At 34.5% G+C, this 20,906-nt stretch overlaps 2 protein-coding genes across 2 annotated transcripts; both read left to right on the forward strand.

Annotated features, from left to right (window-relative positions):
- Window positions 1-11,446: 11,446 nt before the first annotated feature.
- Window positions 11,447-14,023, forward strand: LOC137655256 (uncharacterized). Its single transcript, XM_068389140.1, has one exon. The coding sequence runs from the start codon at window positions 11,447-11,449 to the stop codon at window positions 14,021-14,023; it is 2,577 nt and encodes an 858-aa protein (XP_068245241.1).
- Window positions 14,024-15,127: 1,104 nt separating this feature from the next.
- LOC137655257 (uncharacterized) lies at window positions 15,128-15,727 on the forward strand. The gene has a single exon (XM_068389141.1). The coding sequence runs from the start codon at window positions 15,128-15,130 to the stop codon at window positions 15,725-15,727; it is 600 nt and encodes a 199-aa protein (XP_068245242.1).
- Window positions 15,728-20,906: the final 5,179 nt, after the last annotated feature.

Consider the following 20,906-nt stretch of genomic DNA (forward strand, 5'->3'; position numbering starts at 1 on the left):
TGTATTTGTTGATGTATTAAATTCTCCCAAATGGTTAAGAAAATTATGTTTCAAGATTTGGATAGTTTGTGTATGTTTGTGTATCTGTGTGTATGGGTTTGCTCCAACCTATCAGATAGCCAAAAAGCTAAATGCCCTCTCGTGGTCGTACATACCAAATCTGCACAGCATACATTTCTCTGCTAAATTTCTCAAAACCATCGAGGATCCTTGAGAAACGAATTTACGGCTTCCATGGACCTTTTGTTTTTGTCGTCAAACGTTCATAGGGATAAGACTAGCTCTTGACTGATCGTGTCCACAGGGTTCCGTCGACACCGACCTTCACCGTCCATGAAGCTGCTCTACTATTGCTCCTTGAAATTTTTAGGAAGATTACCCCTTTTACTGCCAACAGAGGACAACTCTCCTCCAGATAAATGGCATAACAATTGATTCCCTTTTATTAACCCTCTTTGTCAACTTTTAAATGGGAATTGTAGAAGAACTTATCTCACACGAGGAAACCAGCAATATACATGAGGTACAATGATTACAACTTTGTGAAGCAAAATGCACCCAGGAAGTCAAGTAAACTACACCAAACTTTCGAGGAGTGTAGATGCTTACATTTCACTTTGGGACACAACAACAGCAGCCACCTCCCTTTCCTCTATGTCTTAGTGGAGACTACAGACTCGGGTCTAAACATCTTTGTATATACTGAGACAACAGACCTTGGCGTTATCTGTATGGGAGTAATGAGGGGCATTCTACCTATAAATATGCCAAAATCAAAGTCTTTGTTAAAAAGATATTTTTCTATTGTTCTTCTATTCTTCCTGGAAGGTCACCTACGAGGAACTAGATAGAGAATCTTGGTAAATAAAAAGTTAATAATGCGGTATACGGGCTCATATAAATTGGTATAATAAAGTTGAGCAAGAAACTAGCTTCGAAGATGGTTAGTCTATAGTTCAAAGGAAAAAAGTATGATCAATAGAGAAAGGATAATAAAAACACGAAAACCTTCGTAAACAGTGACTTGTGTACCGTCAACACACAATGACTGAATTTTGTCTGATATTACAATATGGCAAAATCGGGATCTTTTTATGAAGAAATAACTCTGTCCTTATTGTTCAGGGTAACCTGAAGAGAACCAATGCCATTTACAGATTTATATGTCACATGTGAGGTTGCTCTCAGCAGCCATGTTGATATGAAAACCATGCAACTCTTCAAATGTCTGTACTTTAACGGTCAACAGGGTTTCATTGTTGGCCACTCTATTTAGATTCAGGACATAAAAATAACAAGGGAAAGTATCATAAATAATACGAAAAATATTGCCTAGGCACCCGGAAGCAAACTTCTCTGGATACATGAGAACCTTCTCGGACAGGAAAAACTCTCATTATACACTAGCCAGGGTTCTTTTTTTTTTTTTCCTCCTGCAGACAACCCATTTTTGAAATGATGACAATGATGTACTGACAATATAAGATGAGCGACACTGCTCCCCGATTGAAAGAATATCTCACCCAGCGAACAGATCAGCCAATCAGGAGGCAGCTCAGGTCACCCCGGAATCATTACCAGATAACAGAATGAAAAGGATGACATCTACTCATATAAGCTTGCATGGTTCAGTGCTCAACTCAATCTGTAGCCAGACCAATCAGCAGCCTTATTATAGGTAGAGTTTCAACTCATAAATTGACTAATGTAAAATTTTATATCATATAGGTGTGGCTATATTTTTCATTGCCACCTACCAGGAGTGTAAACTAATCCTTCCGAAACGTCCCAAGTGCACCCTTTCCCATTATGCCTGGAACAGTAAGAGTCCATATCAGTAGAAAGAATTGCAGCTATGAAGAATACACCACCAGCTAATCCCCCTCAATCACTGCCACAGATCCAGCAACCACTTAAACCAAAGAGGATCTCCTGCTAGAGACCTCACCACCAATCCTCCACTACTCTCGGTCCTGTCATCCCTACCTCAACAGTTCCAACACCTTTTACAGACTTTTATTCCTGTTCAAAATCCCTAATTTCCTTCAACTTCGTAGCCAAATCCCCTTTTCACCACAAATCAACTCTTCTCTGTCAGTACCTTAAAACACAGAAATGAATTCATTGATTTATAAATGCTCCCTTCTCTTCTACTCATAATCCTTCTATTTCCTTTCTACAGCCTTTTCTACTGAGTAGAACTTACTGTTATGATACTTTTCCTTACTACAAAAAATCTTTATTTTGGTTCCATGAGGAACCTGGTCCTTGGGTCCTGATTGATGCTTTGGCCTAACTTTGACTTTCTCCCTGGCTTGCCAAGGACCTCAGTATCAAGCTCTTTGAACTGGCTATTGACACCTCTAACGTTCTTTGGTCTGAGCTTTAAAAATCCAGATCTGTCTATTGGACAGAAAAAAAGGGATTTTAATTAAATACCTGCAACTGACTAACTGATATCTTTATGGGGCTATGACAGTGATTTTTAGTGTCCCGTCCGGAGGCATCTATGGAACGGATTGGTTAAATACCTACAATACAACTCACATTCGCCGGTCTATTCCCAATTAGATGAGACCGATCACCAACCCTGAATAAACCTGGAATTATCACCTAGGTGTCCATGCAATAACGAATCATCTCATTTTGGTCTTTTTTTTTTTCAGTAAAGTACAGTATTTAAAGATCAAAACTCTAAATATTTTTTTTCTCCTAGATACTTGTGAAAGGCATTCTACTGGAAATAAACATTAATCGAAACAAAAAAAGCTTCATATAAATTGAATGTCACTGATGTATCAATGACTTTTAACCCTTTAATCATTGCTATTATTTTCAGCATTGAATTCTTTTTTTTTTTCCCTCCTACCAGAAAGGTGAGTCTAGCGCTTTCACCTTGAAGCTCCTCTTTAGTCACGAGCTAAATCCACCTCTCAGCCTCTTACTTTGCTTCCGCTTTCTTTTAACTTCTACTACCGCAAGTAATGGAAGAGCAGGATTTTCCCTCAGCACCGGACCGTTATATTCCAAATTCAGTAAACCTTTATCAGATGGGTACTTACTTCGATTAGCAATTTTAGGAAGGTCAACAACTAAACCACGGCTCCCGTTTTGGAATATTTATTTTTTCTTTTCATTTCATATCATTCTATCGTGTAATTGAAATTCCAACACCTTCACCACAGAAATCTGGCAATGGGACAACGCAAAAGTTCTTTCGATGGAAACTTGCCATTTTATTCCCTAAACATAGAAAAAAGAATAGAATATACAGGAAAGCAAATTCAATAAATAACCCAATAATCTAGTTGCAATCATATTTCGAGCTTTTTAGGGTTTATCATAATCTCCATGATTTGCACCACACCAATTCTCTCTAAATAAATTCTAAGAGAGTTAGCAATAACAGTTATATATATATATATATATATATATATATATATATATATATATATATATATATATATATATATATATGTGTGTGTGTGTGTGTGTGTACATATATATATATATATATATATATATATATATATATATATATATACATATATATATATATATATATATATATATATATATATATATATATATATGTATGTATATACATATATATATGTATATATATATATATATATATATATATATATATATATATATATATATATATATATATATATATATATACATATACATATATGTATATGAATATATATATATATATATATATATATATATATATATATATATATATATATATATATATATATATATATATATATATATATACAAGAGATGGGATCAATATAAATTGAACAACTTTACCTGTATAAGCAAAAAAGGTTTTTTTTTTTTTTGGACGTCTGAACCAATTAACATGCGTATATAAAAGGAGAAGTAAAACATCAGGAACAATATCCTGAGAAGTATCTGACACAACCTTCTTGTTATTACTATGGAATCATTCAGCAACTGCTGCTTGTAATCTATTGGTTAAAGTTTTCTAAAATGTTGAAAAAGATAACCCTCAAACGCAATTTAATTAAATTTTTTAAAAGAAATGTCTCATGATATCATTAATACCAAAAACTCATGCCAATGAAAACCTACAAACTTTGTGAACACAATTAAGAGACTTTTTTTTATTGCACAGTAGATTGAAGAAGAGAATCATAAATTTCAACACACTAATAAAAGTCCGCATATTCATGAAGATGGATGTTAACAAGTCTTCCGACGGTAAACAGCAGCCCTAGGACATGGAAGGACATGCCTAAGGCCGTTGCCCTGCTGTGGACTAGTAATGGCTGATGATTGATATATATATATATATATATATATATATATATATATATAATATATATATATATATATATATATAATATATATATATATACATAATATATATATATATATATATATATATATATATGTATATATATATATATATATATATATATATATATATATATATATATATATATATATACAGTATATCTGTAATATATATATATATATATATATATATATATATATATATATATATATATATATATTATATATATATATATATGTATATATATATATAAATAAATATATATATATATATATATATATATATATATATATATATATATATATATATATATATATATATATCTTGGTCCTAGTGATCTTTTACAGTAGCTCTTAAAAAGTCTATAAATTTTGTCAACTATTGAGGAATAAGAAAAGAAAAAAGTAAAACGAAAAACCTGCTAAACCTTTCAAAAGATTTCTCCTTATAATTTTGTGTAAATATGTGAAATTGTAGGTGCGCTGTAATGTACGTTTCATCAAAACTGATACGTGTACATATTACTTCCATCTCTCTCTCTCTCTCTCTCTCTCTCTCTCTCTCTCTCTCTCTCTCTCTCTCTCTCTCTCTCTCTCTCTCTCTCTCTCTCTCTCTCTCTCAGTTTTCTTCATCTATCTCTTCAGCATATCGCAATTACACTTCAACTTTGAGGTGTCGTTCGAGTGTTATTAAACAGATCATCCTACATATTGTATTATATTACTGCATCTCTCTTTGTACCAACTAGTAATTAGGGAGGCCATAACTAACGACACCTAGCTATAAAAGCAGGGAGCTCAAAGGTTCCACAAATTACCTATCTACAAATGGTATGTTACTGGACGATACAAAATGAAATACCATAGCCACATATGATGAAGATGAAACAAGGGAGCATTCATGAGTGTGAGGAGGGAGCCTTCTATGAAAAACGTAATCAGCGTCCGTACAGAATGTTGTAGCATTGCTTCCATTTTATTTTGTTTCCCGAATAAACACCATTTAAAGCTGAAATCCCATCTGGGGACTTAATTAATTTCTCAGTAGAAATAAATACTTCTTCGTCTTCATGTTCTTTTCATCATTATTACTATTGTTTTCATTGTTGATATTAGTAATTGCAGTCACCATTGTTTTCATATTGACTGTGAAAAACCATTATAATGGATATTTTCCAGGATATATTTTAGTTACTGTATTTGTTCAGGATGAACTTGCCTTCTGAAAGGATAAATTTATATTTAGATAATATATTTCTTTAGAATCCACGTATATGCTGGTATGTTTTTTTTTTTTTTTTTTTTTCTGATCTTCAATTATATAGGTAGTTAAATTTTGAATTCTTAGCAAAAAGGCATAAATATCAAATATTGGGGGTGTATTTTCTTATGATCCCGGTTAAAGTTCAGATCTTTGTTGGTATGGCAATTTCTCTCAAAAGTTTAAGGAATTCATAATTCAGGATCTGCATAAGATGAGTGTATAGGTTCGTAAGCTTAAGACTAACTCAAAACCAAGTTTAGTTTTTAAATTTTATCCATCATGTCCATATCAACGTCAGAAATAAATGCATTCTTTACAAACATCTGACAATGACTTGTAGTATCGTGGAAAGGCAAATGAAATAAAGGAAAAAATATGAATAAGACTATCATTTTCATACAATTATTCGCATTTCAATAGCCTTGAAAATATTTATTATTGACAGCTCATATCTCTAATTCTACTCACATGAAACTGCAATCTATCGGCATTTTTCTTTTTTTTTTCAGTCGACCAAAACGTTCACGTTTTTGCTTTCCCTGCAGTTGGACTACTTGCATTATTACTAAAGGGACTTCACAGCTTCATTTTATCTATTAATAAAAAAAAATGCCTCTTTTATGTGGCTCATACATCTATGTTAAATTTTACAGCATGAAAAGCAACCGTTGTGTCCAAAATTCTATAAATTGTTTATAAGTAGCTAATGAGATAGAAAACCGAAAAACTGAAGCATGATTTAACGCAGCTGTCATTCACATTTATTTCTGGCATTTTATATCATTCCATCATGCAGTCGCAAAACCGGCACCTTTTTTATAAATTCATTAGTATGAAAATGCAGATGGTTGATATATACTGAAATTTATCTCTGGTTCCCTTAGAAAAAACAAATATATATAAAGCGAAATGAAAAAGCCCGCCCAGCTGATAAAGCCTGAATTAGGAAGAAGCGCCAGGTCATGTGCGTTAGGGGGAACGACAATCCGATTATGCTATCTTACCCCTGCAAGGTTGCTGTTAACTGGGCCTATAATTGCTAGGTCCCGATGCAAGCAATTTGGGAAAGTGGGCCGCCAACGAGAATATCTCCTATGCGTCGGATATACGCCAATATCACACTACCCGCCTATGTTCCGGCGAGCGTCAATAATCGCACCAGTGGTTCCGAATGTGCTTTCACATGTGCATGGTGGAGTAAATCGTTTGTTCATTGGAATTCTGGTTCTTGGGCTTTTGCTGCAATCCTTGCATTTAGGCCTTAATCCCATAATTACCACTGAAGCATCTTATGTCTGTGATTGGTGGAAGTTTATGTTTATGCTTTGTTTTTACGATTTGTGTGGCTGCAATAGCTTTGCTCATTGATGATCTGACTTAAAGAGTTAGGGTGTGGCAATAACTATTGCATTTAAGAGAGATGATTTGTGATATTATTCCGACTTTTTAATACACATTATATGTTCTGTCCTTCAGAAGTATTCAAGCGATTGCAGAACATCTATTCGTCCATCGTTGAGTGTTTAGTGTTGGAGGTTGTTGAAAAGGTTGTATTTTGTTTTCATTATCCTGTAATAATTTTTTCTTTGAATTTTATGTATTTTTTATTAAGCAATTACTTTGCAATGTTTTAATAAGTATCAAAAAGAGATAGGGAATGAGGATAAGAATTAACCTGGGGAATAATATATATATATATATATATATATATATATATATATATATATATATATATATATATATATATGTATATATATATATATATTTATATATATGTATATATATATGTATATATATATATATATATATATATATATATATATATATATATGTGTGTGTGTATATATATATATATATATATATATATATATATATATATATATATATATATATATATATATAAATATATATATATATATGTGTATATATATATATATACATATATATATAAATATATATATATATATATATATATATATATATATATATATATATATATATATGTATATATATATATATATATATATATATATATATATATATATATATATATATATATGTATATATATATACATATATATATATGTATATATATATATATATACATATATATATAGGTGTGTAGAAGGACTGGGTAGAAGGAATTATGTAGTTGTTATGGGTGACTTAAATGCTAGAGTGGGTGCTGGAGAGGTAGAAGGTGTCATTGGGAAATATGGCGTACCAGGTGAAAATGAGAGTGGTGAGAGACTGGTAGATATGTGTGTTGAACAAGAGATGGTAATAAGTGCTAGCTTTTTTAAAAAGAAAGATAAAAATAAGTATACATGGGTAAGAGTGGCAAATGGAAGAGTAGTAGAAAGGGCATTAATGGATTATGTGTTGATAACTAAAAGAATGTTTGGAAGATTGAAAGACGTGCACGTGTTTAGGGGTATGGCTAACGGTATGTCTGATCATTTTTTGGTGGAAGGAAAATTAGTTGTAGCAAAAGAGTGGGGGAATAGAGTAGGTGGATGTAAAAGGGAGCTAGTGAGGGTTGAAGAGCTAATAAAACCGGGGGTAAAACGTAAATATCAGGAAAGGTTGAAAATGGCATATGACGAGGTGAGAGTAAGAGAAACTGGTAATTTAGAGGAGGAGTGGAAGTTAGCAAAAGAAAATTTTGTTGGGATTGCAAGTGATGTATGTGGCAAGAAGGTTGTTGGAGGCAGCATGAGGAAGGGCAGTGAATGGAGGAATGAAGGAGTGAAGGTAAAAGTGGAAGAGAAAAAGAGGGCTTTTGAAGAATGGCTGCAGAGTAATAGTATAGAGAAGTATGAAAAATATAGAGAGCAACAGGTGGAAGTAAAGCGCAAGGTACGTGAGGCAAAGAGGGCAGCTGACCTGAGGTGGGGTCAGGGACTGGGTCAGTCATATGAAGAGAATAAGAAGAAGTTTTGGAAAGAAGTGAAGAGAGTAAGGAAGGCCGGCACAAGAATTGGAGAGACAGTGAAAGATGGAAATGGAAGGTTGTTAAAAGGAGAGGAGGCAAGGAAAAGGTGGGCGGAATATTTTGAAAGTTTGCTGAATGTTGAGGATGATAGGGAGGCAGATATAATTGCGGTTCCAGGTGTTGAGGTGCCAGTGATGGGAGATGAGAATGAGAGAGAGATTACAATAGAGGAAGTGAGGAGAGCACTAGATGAAACGAGAGTAGGAAAAGCATCGGGTATGGATGGTGTGAAAGCTGAGATGTTGAAGGAAGGGGGTGTGACTATACTTGAATGGTTGGTGAGATTGTTTAATGTGTGTTTTGTGTTGTCAATGGTACCAGTAGATTGGGTCTGTGCATGTATTGTACCACTATATAAGGGTAAGGGAGATGTGCATGAGTGTTGTAATTCAAGAGGTATTAGTTTGTTGAGTGTAGTTGGAAAAGTGTATGGTAGAATACTGATTAATAGGATTAAGGATAAAACAGAGAATGCAATCTTGGAAGTACAGGGTGGTTTTAGAAGAGGTAGGGGTTGTATGAATCAGATTTTTACAGTTAGGCAGATATGCGAGAAATATTTAGCAAAAGGTAAGGAGGTGTATGTTGCGTTTATGGATCTGGAGAAAGCATATGATAGAGTTGATAGGGAAGCAATGTGGAATGTGATGAGGTTATATGGAGTTAGTGGAAGGTTGTTGCAAGCAGTGAAAAGTTTCTACACAGGTAGTAAAGCATGTGTTAGAATAGGAAAGGAGGTGAGCGATTGGTTTCCGGTGAGAGTGGGGCTGAGACAGGGATGTGTGATGTCGCCCTGGTTGTTTAACTTGTATGTTGATGGAGTGGTGAGAGAGGTGAATGCTAGAGTGCTTGGACGAGGATTAAAACTGTTAGGCGAGAATGATCATGAATGGGAGGTAAATCAGTTGTTGTTTGCGGATGATACTGTACTGGTAGCAGACACAGAAGAGAAGCTTGACCGACTAGTGACAGAATTTAGAAGGGTGTGTGAGAGAAGGAAGTTGAGAGTTAATGTGGGTAAGAGTAAGGTTATGAGATGTACGAGAAGGGAAGGTGGTGCAAGGTTGAATGTCATGTTGAATGGAGAGTTACTTGAGGAGGTGGATCAGTTTAAGTACTTGGGGTCTGTTGTTGCAGCAAATGGTGGAGTTGAAGCAGATGTACGTCAGAGAGTGAATGAAGGTTGCAAAGTGTTGGGGGCAGTTAAGGGAGTAGTAAAAAATAGAGGATTGGGCATGAATGTAAAGAGAGTTCTATATGAGAAAGTGATTGTACCAACTGTGATGTATGGATCGGAGTTGTGGGGAATGAAAGTGATGGAGAGACAGAAATTGAATGTGTTTGAGATGAAGTGTCTGAGGAGTATGGCTGGTGTATCTCGAGTAGATAGGGTTAGGAACGAAGTGGTGAGGGTGAGAACGGGTGTAAGAAATGAGTTAGCGGCTAGAGTGGATATGAATGTGTTGAGGTGGTTTGGCCATGTTGAGAGAATGGAAAATGGCTGTCTGCTAAAGAAGGTGATGAATGCAAGAGTTGATGGGAGAAGTACAAGAGGAAGGCCAAGGTTTGGGTGGATGGATGGTGTGAAGAAAGCTCTGGGTGATAGGAGGATAGATGTGAGAGAGGCAAGAGAGCGTGCTAGAAATAGGAATGAATGGCGAGCGATTGTGACGCAGTTCCGGTAGACCCTGCTGCTTCCTCCGGTGCCTTAGATGACCGCGGAGGTAGCAGCAGTAGGGGACTAAGCAGTATGAAGCTTCATCTGTGGTGGAAATGTGGGAAGTTGGGCTGTGGCACCCTAGCAGTACCAGCTGAACTCGGCTGAGTCCCTGGTTAGGCTGAAGGAACGTAGAGAGTAGAGGTCCCCTTTTTGTTTTGTTTCTTGTTGTTGTCGGCTACCCCCCAAAATTGGGGGAAGTGCCTTTGGTATATGTATGTATATATATATATATATATATATATATATATATATATATATATATATATATATATATATATATATATATATATACATATTTTAAATATATATACATATACATACATATATGCTTATATATATATATATATATATTGTATCATTAACATGATAAACTTTATTATACTATAAGGATATATTTATTTAAATGATTGATGTGGGTTGGAGCGAATTGTAACTTATTGCGCATCTGGAATATCTTTTGTCTTATCCATATCTAAATGTCACACGGTTAGCAGGCAAACTACCGAAAAATTTGCTAACCACTTTGGTACTGCCTATCGTGTCGACTGGTGGTGGCAAGTGTTATTTTTGTGGATGTAGACACAAGAATGAAGTCGGTGACATGTAAGGCCGGCAGGTGATGGGATATTTGTGTTTGGCAATCTCCTCCTGGGGTTCAAGGCCTGTGATAGTGAGGCCATTGAAGTGAGTGCAATACAGTGTATTATGGATGTTATATGATATTTCTTTTGGAATTGCCCTTATTGGTAATTGGATTCTATGTATATATACAGTAATGTTTAATGATATGAGTACATTTAATTTGATGCCGAGTGTTTTAGTGGCTACAGTACCGTAGTTTAAAGTGGTATTTATTTACATTGCTATAAAAATAGTTATTGTTAAAAATATACATACCAATATGGATTGTTCATGTAAATTACTAGAAGGGTTGTATTAAGGACAAATATTATTTTTTTTGATGATTAAATCGGGAAAATTAGGGAAATTCAAAATTTGTATAGCTGGTTGGATTGTATTATTTTTTATTACATGGAATATGTATTTCAGGTTGAAACTTATCGTTGGCAATAAAAAACTGTTACAACTTATGGTCCATCCTTGAACATCCCAGTACATTTCAACTTCAACCGCCATGGGTGTGCAAGAGGAACTCATCGCCCTGAAGAGGAAGAGGGCAATCAGCAAAGGGAAGTTCACCAGGAAGGTAACTATGTGCAATGAAGGAATCAATCGAGGTGATGATTTATTAGTGTTAACGAAGAACTATGAGGAAATGGTTGAAGCCTTTAAATGCTTAGAGTATCAAAATGATGAATTGATACATTTTATATGTGAAAACGAGGACAAGCTAGCCGATAGTAATTTAGAAGAAGAAGCCCAACAATATATTCTAGATAGTGAAAGATTAAAATGTGAAATAAGTGCAAAAATATTCAAAGGTGTCCAGGGTGTAAAGGCAACAGATAAATCGAAGGTTAAAGTAAAGAAATTTGAACCACCAACGTTCGAAGGTAATTTAAGAAACTATCCAACTTTTAAGGAAGATTATGAGAATTTAGTTAAGAGTATATATGGCACTGATCCATATGCTCTCAAAATGTGTCTAGGTGGAGAAGCACTTCAAGCAGTGAAGGGCTCAGAGGGTAATTATGATGAAATGATTCAACGTTTGGATGATAAATTTGGGAATCCCAGAAAGATTGTAGACTTAGTGGTTGGTGAGCTTAGATCTCTAAAGAAAATTTACGATAATGATACCAAAGGATTTATTAAAATGGTCGATCAGGTTGAGCAATGTTGGCTTGATTTAAAAAAGGTAAATCTCTCTGATGAACTTAATAGTGCAAACGTTGTCAGCCATATAGAAAAGGTTTTACCTTCACTTCAAAAGAGAGAATGGGTAATTAAAGCAGATGAGGTATCAGTAACTAGCAATCTGTTTCCAGAGTTGTTGAAGTTCTTACAGAAGGAGAGAAAAATTTTGGAATATATGAATTCCAATGTTAGGAGTAGCGGTAGTGATAATAAGGCAACAGTCTATCATGTTGACAGCACAGTTGAGAATGAATCAGAATTGATAAAATTGGTGAAACAAATTGGGGAAGAACAAAGTATAAAAAATAAGGAATTTGAATCTTGTATTGTTAACTTGACAGAAATGGTTAAAGGTATTAAACCTAAGGCAGAGAGTAAGGGGATAGGATGCCTGTTACACAATTCAATTGGTCATGATATAACAGAATGTTATAAATTTAATGGTTGTGGTAGCAAAGAAAGATTTGAGATTATAAAGGGTAATGGAATATGTTTTAGGTGTCTAAGGGGATATCATACTGCTCGTAGCTGCAATGTTGGTACATTGTGTGATGTCATCATTGAAGGTAAAGGGCCATGCAATCGTAATCATCATCCACTGTTACATTCCGATAGAGTAGAAAATAGTATTCACAAAGCGGTATCAGAAAAGGGATTTGCAGTGTTATTGAATATCAGTATGGTGAATAGTAAGAACAGGCCTGTTAGTGTATTGTGGGATCCAGGAGCGGATATTTCATTTATAACAAATAGGATGGCTAAGAAATTGGGTTTAACTGGAAAGCATATAAATTTATCCATGATCAAGGTGGGCAATGCGGTTGAATATCACTCAAGCAACGAATATTGTGTACCACTAATTGATAAATCTGGTAAGGTTTGGAATGTGAATGCTGTTGGAATTAATGAAATAACAGCCAAAATCAAGGAAGTAGACTTATCCAGGGTATCTGAACTTTTTGAGGGAATATCAAACTTAGAGCTGAATCGCCCACATGGGGAAATTGATATGCTTATTGGTGCTGATTATTGTGAAATATTGCCAAGGGTTGTTGAAACAAATAAGGGTCTCCAGTTGCTAGAAAATCAGTTTGGGTTCAGCATACGTGGTAGACACGATAAAATTACTAATCAAGTTAATACTAGTAATCATGTGTTTGTGAGAATTCATAAACTTTCAAGTTCAGTAAATTTGAATGAAATCAATATTGAGCCAACAGAAAATCTAAAGGATCAGTTAGATAAATTTTTTGCCATAGAAGAAATGGGAACAAGGTGTAATCCACAATGTATCAAATGTATGTGCAGAGGTTGTCCTGGACTCAATTATGTAAGTTTGAAAGAAGAAAAGGAAATGAAATTGATTGAGGAAGGATTAACGTATGATGAGAAACAGAAATGCTGGTTTGTAAGGTATCCTTGGATAAGAGATCCAAATCAATTGAAAAATAACATAAAGGTAGCAAATTCCAGGTTAAGAACAACAGAGAATAGATTAAGGAAACTTGGGAATGAGTATGCAATGAAATATCAGAAAGAGATTGAAGATATGGTTAGAAGGGGAGTAGCTAGGAAATTAACTAATAAGGAGATTCAAGAGTACAACGGCCCAATTCACTATATTCATCACCATGAGGTGTTGAAGCCAGAATCTAGTTCAACCCCAGTGCGCATTGTCTTCAATTCTTCAGCATCTTATATGGGACAGAGGTTAAACGATTTTTGGGCTAAGGGGCCTGATATTTTGAACAGTTTGCTGGGAGTGTTGTGTAGATTTAGGCAAGATAATATAGCCATAGTGGGTGACATAGCAAAGATGTACCATACTGTAAAACTCAGCACACTAGATGAACATACACATAGATTTGTATGGACTGGAGTCATTAACTTTTAGAAGACCCTTAAAGCCATCTAATGCTTTTGGTAAGCCGAACCTAGTAATATTTTCTGATGGTAGCACGCAAGCATATGGGGCTTGTGCATATGTGAGGTGGCAAATCAGTGATAGTAAGTTTGAATCAAGTCTGATAATGGCAAAAAATAAGATTGCACCAGTGAAACAAATGTCTATTCCTCGTCTGGAATTATGTGGTGCTCTCATAGCTGCTAGGATGAGAGAACTCATAGTAAAGGAGTTTTCATAGGAGTTTGAGTCGGTTTATCACATAGTTGACTCGACAATTGTAAGATCACAAATTCAAAAGGAGTCCCATGGATTCAACACATTTGTTGCTGTACGCATTGCAGAGATACAAATAAAAACTGATTCAAGGGAATGGTGGTGGGTTGATTCGATTCAAAATGTTGCTGATATGACCTCTAAACCGTGTAGTCCAGAAATAATGGGTGAAAATTCTGCCTGGCAAAATGGACCAAAATTCCTAACATTACCAATTTCAAAATGGCCTATCAAACAAGATTGTGAAATTGAACTAACTGATAGAGTAGGTGTTGTCATGGCTGTTGCTAAAGTAAGTCAGAACCATGTTATACACATGGTTGATGTTAATAGATTTAATGATTATTACAAACTACTAAGAGTTACATGCAGGGTAATGAATGTTTTCAAATGCAGATCCTTTAAGGGTATGCTGAGGGAACCAACAGTTCAAGGCATTACTAAAGCAGAACTAATGTGGGTTAGAGAGATGCAAAGGGACATGACTGATTGGAAAGTTAGGTTCAGAAGATTAGGACCTTCAATTAAGAATGGAGTCATAGTAGTAGGACAAAGAATTTCTAAGTGGCTAAAGGAAAATTGGAATAGAGAAGACTATATGTTGCTACCAGCAAATATCCAGTTACTAGATTGTATATATCATATGTACATGGGGTTGACCATGCAGGCATAGAGACTACTCTGGCAAAGTTACAAAGAAAATTCTGGATTCCAGGGGCCAGAAGAATAATAAAGGCAATAAAAAATCAATGTGTGACATGTAGGAAGTTAACAAAGAAGTTAGAAGACCAATGCATGGGTCAAATGAGGATAGAAAGAATGAAACCTGCTCCACCTTTCTATTACACAGCTATAGATTTGTTTAGACCCTTAACAATAAGAGACACGGTTAAAAGGAGAACTCATGTTAAAGCCTTTGGTGTTATATTTAACTGTTTAGTTACTAGAGCTGTTCACTTAGATTTGGCTGAAGGATACAGTACTGATGATTTTCTGACCACATTTCAAAGGTTTATTGCTATTAGAGGAGCTCCTAAAGTTATATATTCAGATAAGGGAACTCAGTTGATATCAGCAAGCAAGAAAATAGAAAACATTGGAGAAAAGGAAGGGGTAACTTGGATCTTTAATATGCCTAGTGACGCACCTTGGTATAATGGGGCAAGTGAAGCCCTGATCAAATCTGTCAAAAGGTGTCTTTGTATTAGTGTGGGAGATTCTGTATTGAATTTTGGAGAGTTACAAACTGCTTTGTTTAGTATTGCTAATCTGATGAATGAAAGACCAATTGGTACAAAACCTGGATTTAGTTTAGAGTTGGGGGGATACCTCTGTCCCAATGATCTGTTGCTTGGTCGGTCCACTTGCTTTTGTCCAAGTGGGATGTACGATATTAGTGGGGATCACAAAAGGAGATAAAAGTTTATACAAAGTATAATAGAATCCTTCTGGAAAAAGTGGCACCGAGACTATTTTCCTTCATTGTTAATCAGGCAGAAATGGCATACAACAAGGAGGAATGTAAGAGTTGGAGATGTGGTACTTGTGCAAGATAGTAATGTTGTAAGGGGGGCATGGAAACTAGCACAGGTGATTAAAGCTGATCCAGGACAAGATGGCGTTGTCCGTGATGTTGATTTAAGGTATAAGATTATAAAGCATGGGAAGGGATATGATGGTGGAGTGGATAAGATTATGCGTAGATCAGTACACAGGTTGGTGGTGTTATTACCAATAGAAGAACAATGTATTCATACGTAGTTGACCCTTTTGGATAGGGTATCGGTAATTTGCCACTAATGGTGGGGGAGTGTATCATTAACATGATAAACTTTATTATACTATAAGGATATATTTATTTAAATGTTGATGTGGGTTGGAGCGAATTGTAACTTATTGCGCATCTGGAATATCTTTTGTCTTATCCATATCTAAATGTCACACGGTTAGCAGGCGAACTACCGAAAAATTTGCTAACCACTTTGGTACTGCCTATCGTGTCGACTGGTGGTGGCAAGTGTAATTTTTGTGGATGTAGACACAAGAATGAAGTCGGTGACATGTAAGGCCGGCAGGTGATGGGATATTTGTGTTTGGCAATCTCCTCCTGGGGTTCAAGGCCTGTGATAGTGAGGCCATTGAAGTGAGTGCAATACAGTGTATTATGGATGTTATATGATATTTCTTTTGGAATTGCCCTTATTGGTAATTGGATTCTATGTATATATACAGTAATGTTTAATGGTATGAGTACATTTAATTTGATGCTGAGTGTTTTAGTGGCTACAGTACCGTAGTTTAAAGTGGTATTTATTTACATTGCTATAAAAATAATTATTGTTAAAAATATACATACCAATATGGATTGTTCATGTAAATTACTAGAAGGGTTGTATTAAGGACAAATATTATTTTTTTTTTAATGATTAAATCGGGAAAATTAGGGAAATTCAAAATTTGTATAGCTGGTTGGATTGTATTATTTTTTATTACATGGAATATGTATTTCAGGTTGAAACTTATCGTTGGCAATAAAAAACTGTTACAACTTATGGTCCATCCTTGAACATCCCAGTACAATATATATATATATATATATATATATATATATATATATATATATATATATATATATATATGCGCACATATATGTATATGTATATATATACATACATATATATATATGTGTGTGTGTGTATATATATATATATATATATATATATATATATATATATATATATATATATACATATATGTATATATATATATATATATATATATATATATATATAAATATATATATATATATATTTATATATATATATATATATATATATATATATATATATATATATATATATATATATATATATATATATATATATATATATATACAACTGCACAGGCACATATAAACATTCATATATACATACTTACATCCATATATATAAACATACATGCATACATACATACATATGTACACATACATTCTTCCGTTTTTATGTGTGAATACCTTAACGTGGTGAAAGGGTTTGTGTTTAACCATGCTCACCAAAGTTTTGCTAGTCAGCGGCATCCATACTATGTTGGTTTGTTATGAGTGATCAGACAAAAGTCCCTCACCATCACCGATCTGCGGTTGGCTAGCATGGTAATGAAAACTAGCAAGGTCCCATACTTGAATAAGGATATGTCTGAGACCTTTGTCCAGCAGTGGAACAGAAACGGTTGCGTTTGTTGTTGCTGGTGTGTGGGTGTGTGTGTATATATATATATATATATATATATATATATATATATATATATATATATATATATATATATATATATATATATATGTTCTTCATCATCAACATCACCATCCCCATCATCTCTCCTACAGCTATTGGCGAAAAAGGTCCCAATTAGATTTCGCCGTTCATATCTATCTTGACCTTTAAAAATGATACTTCTCCATTCATCATCTACTTCACGCTTCATAGCCCTCCGTCATGTAGGCCTGGGTCTTCCAACTATTCTAGTGGGTTTTGGAGCCAAAAGGAAAGTTTGGTGAACTAATCTCTCTTATGGAGTACGAAGAGTATGTCCAAACCTTCTAACCATCATCATGATGTTATCCAAATATGGTACTCGAAAAATCTCTCTTATAGTTCCGTTTCTAATCCTCTCTTACCATTTAACTGCCAAATATCTTCTGAGGGCTTTATTCTCAAATCTACAAAATCTGGTGGATATTGTTTCATTAGCATACCACGACTAATGTCCACACAGTTAACACAGATCTCACTAAACTGATATATAGCCTGACTTTTATATGTAATTTTATTCGATTTGATTTCCAAATTTTACTTATCCTAGTTAGTGTCTGGTTGTCCTTTTTCAATCTTTCATTAAACTCCAATTCTAAACCCATGTATTGGAGATCATAGTTCCTGAATACTTTAATGATTCTACCTAATTAATCCCTTTTTTTCCAATGATATTTCATATGCCATTGTTTATTCCATTCTCATCATTTCTGTATTTCTTCTATTCATCTTGAGCCCAACCTCGAGTGATACTTAATGTATTTTGGTACGCAAGCAAATATGCTTGCTCACGCACGCATGTGTGTGTGTTAACATATTTTTGTTTTAGAGTGCATCCTTTTATTTTTGTATTTATTTATTTATTTATTTTTTTATTACAGACACATTCATACTTCCACTGTGGAAATTTGGATAATAATATACTTTACAGAAAGTATGAACATTATTAGGCGTTTCATAAACCTGGTTGTATGGTTTAGGGTTATGCATTGAAACTCCATGTGACTTTGCAATTAACCTCTATCTCTGCAACATACGTAAGTCTTCTATACAATCATTCTTCGTTTGAAGGTTTTGGAATAATTTTTTTCTACCATATACATTATGAAACATCTCTTTAGTTCCTATTTTTACTACTAAATACCCTAATGGTATTTTTCCTTTGTTTTTTATAAAGACAGCAGATTTCTTAGCTCCAAAGTTATCTGTTATTTTACGCAAGTTAGCAAGAAGAGGAGCTTTTAGCACTTGTTGGAGAATTGGTAATGTTACTCCTCTATGTAAATGTGTTTGTGGTAGCTCAAGTCCCACTGATTACCGCCCAATTTCCATAACTCCCATATTATCTAAAGTTTTTGAACGTCTTCTGGCAAAACGTCTTAATAGGTTTGCTGAAGGTAATCATCTATTCCCTAGTTTGCAATTTGGTTTTCGGAAAGGCCTTGGAGCATGTGATGCCCTTCTTACAATCTCCAATGCAGTACAGAAATCCCTTGATTGTGGTCGGGAAGTTCGTATGATTGGCCTTGATTTTAGTGCTGCCTTTGACCGTGTTAATCATGAGGCCCTTGTTTTCAAACTGAAACAGTTGGGAGTGGGTGGGTCGTTTCTTAGCATTATTATTGATTTTTTAAGTAGTAGATCTCAAAGAGTTGTTGTTGATGGGCACCATAGTGAGTATAGGAATGTGATATCCGGTGTTCCACAGGGTAGTGTTCTTGGCCCATTACTTTTCATACTATATACACATGACATGTGGTTTGGCCTAGAAAACAAGCTTGTTGCATATGCAGATGATGCTACTCTCTTTGCATCAATTCCATCCCCTGAATGTAGATCTGGGGTTGGTGAATCCCTTAATAGAGATTTAGCTAAAATTAGTGCATGGTGCAAATTATGGGGTATGAAGTTGAATCCTAACAAAACTCAAAGTATGATTGTAAGTAGGTCAAGGACTGTGGCTCCTCAACATCCGGATCTCAGTATTGATAATGTTTCTTTAAATTTGTATGACTCTTTCAAAATTTTAGGCGTGATTCTTGACAGCAAATTTACTTTTGAGAAACATATAAGGTCTGTGTCTTCTTCAATTGCACAAAAAATAGGCTTATTGAGAAAGTCTTTTAAGATATTCGGTGATCAATCTATTCTGAAGAAGTGTTTTAATTCTTTTATTCTACCTTGTTTTGAGTATTGTTCTCCTGTCTGGTCTTCAGCTGCTGATTCTCATCTTAATTTGTTGGACAGAAACTTACGGTCTATTAAATTTCTTATTCCTGATCTAGATATTAATCTCTGGCACCGTCGATCAATTAGTTCATTATGCATGTTGCATAAGATTTTTCATAACTCTGACCATCCTTTACATTCAGATCTCCCTGGACAATTTTATCCTGTTCGTAATACTAGGCAGGCAGTTAATTCTAATAGCCAGGCCTTCTCCATCATAAGACTCAATACTACGCAGTACTCTAGAAGTTTTATTCCAGCTGTTACCAAGTTGTGGAATGATCTTCCTAATCGGGTTGTTGAATCAGTAGAACTTCAAAAGTTCAAAGTTGGAGCAAATGCTTTTTTGTTGACCAGACGGACATGAGTCTTTTTATAGTTTATATATGACATTTTTGTTGTTGACGTTGTTAATAGTTTATATATGATATATCTCTTTTGACATTACTTTTTTTAGAATGATTTATTGTTAATTTGTTCTCTTCAGTTATTTATTTCCTTATTTCCTTTCCTCACTGGGCTATTTTTCCGTATTGGAGCCCCTGGGCTTATAGCATCTTGCTTTTCCAATTAGGGTTGTAGCTTGGATAGTAATAATAATAATAATACTCAACTCACTCGCAATGTTCCCCTCTTGCAAACATTTCCGATTTTTTTTCAGCTATAAACAAACACTCCATTATTCCACAGTATATCAGTGGGCAAATTTCTGATCAGAAAATTTTCCAACGATGTGCAGTTCCAATACCCAAATTTTCTCTTATTACAGTGCGTTGATTACATCACAGCTGTTTTCCGATGATATATGCAACTGAGCTTCCTAATTATATGCTCAGCAAGCAATCTTCCATTCCACCCCTGAATGATTTAGGTAGGTTTATATGCGGATATTTTTCTTTAAGAATTTTGGTTACCCAGTCGGTCATACTTATATTGCCATATTAAATCTTCTCCTTCTTTTATCTTAATGACAGCTGATGACTTATTGATTATACCCCTAATTGCTACCCTTATATTCTTAACATTTCCCCCTTTATTTATTCACTTCTGCTTTTTTGTTT

This window comes from Palaemon carinicauda, chromosome 16 (assembly GCF_036898095.1).
Source record: "Palaemon carinicauda isolate YSFRI2023 chromosome 16, ASM3689809v2, whole genome shotgun sequence".
NCBI lineage: Eukaryota > Metazoa > Arthropoda > Malacostraca > Decapoda > Palaemonidae > Palaemon > Palaemon carinicauda.

Bases quoted from the DNA above. Each gene is read 5' to 3' on its own strand.
- LOC137655256 (XM_068389140.1), top strand. From the start codon at position 11,447: ATGGGTGTGCAAGAGGAACTCATCGCCCTGAAGAGGAAGAGGGCAATC.
- LOC137655257 (XM_068389141.1), top strand. From the start codon at position 15,128: ATGAAACCTGCTCCACCTTTCTATTACACAGCTATAGATTTGTTTAGA.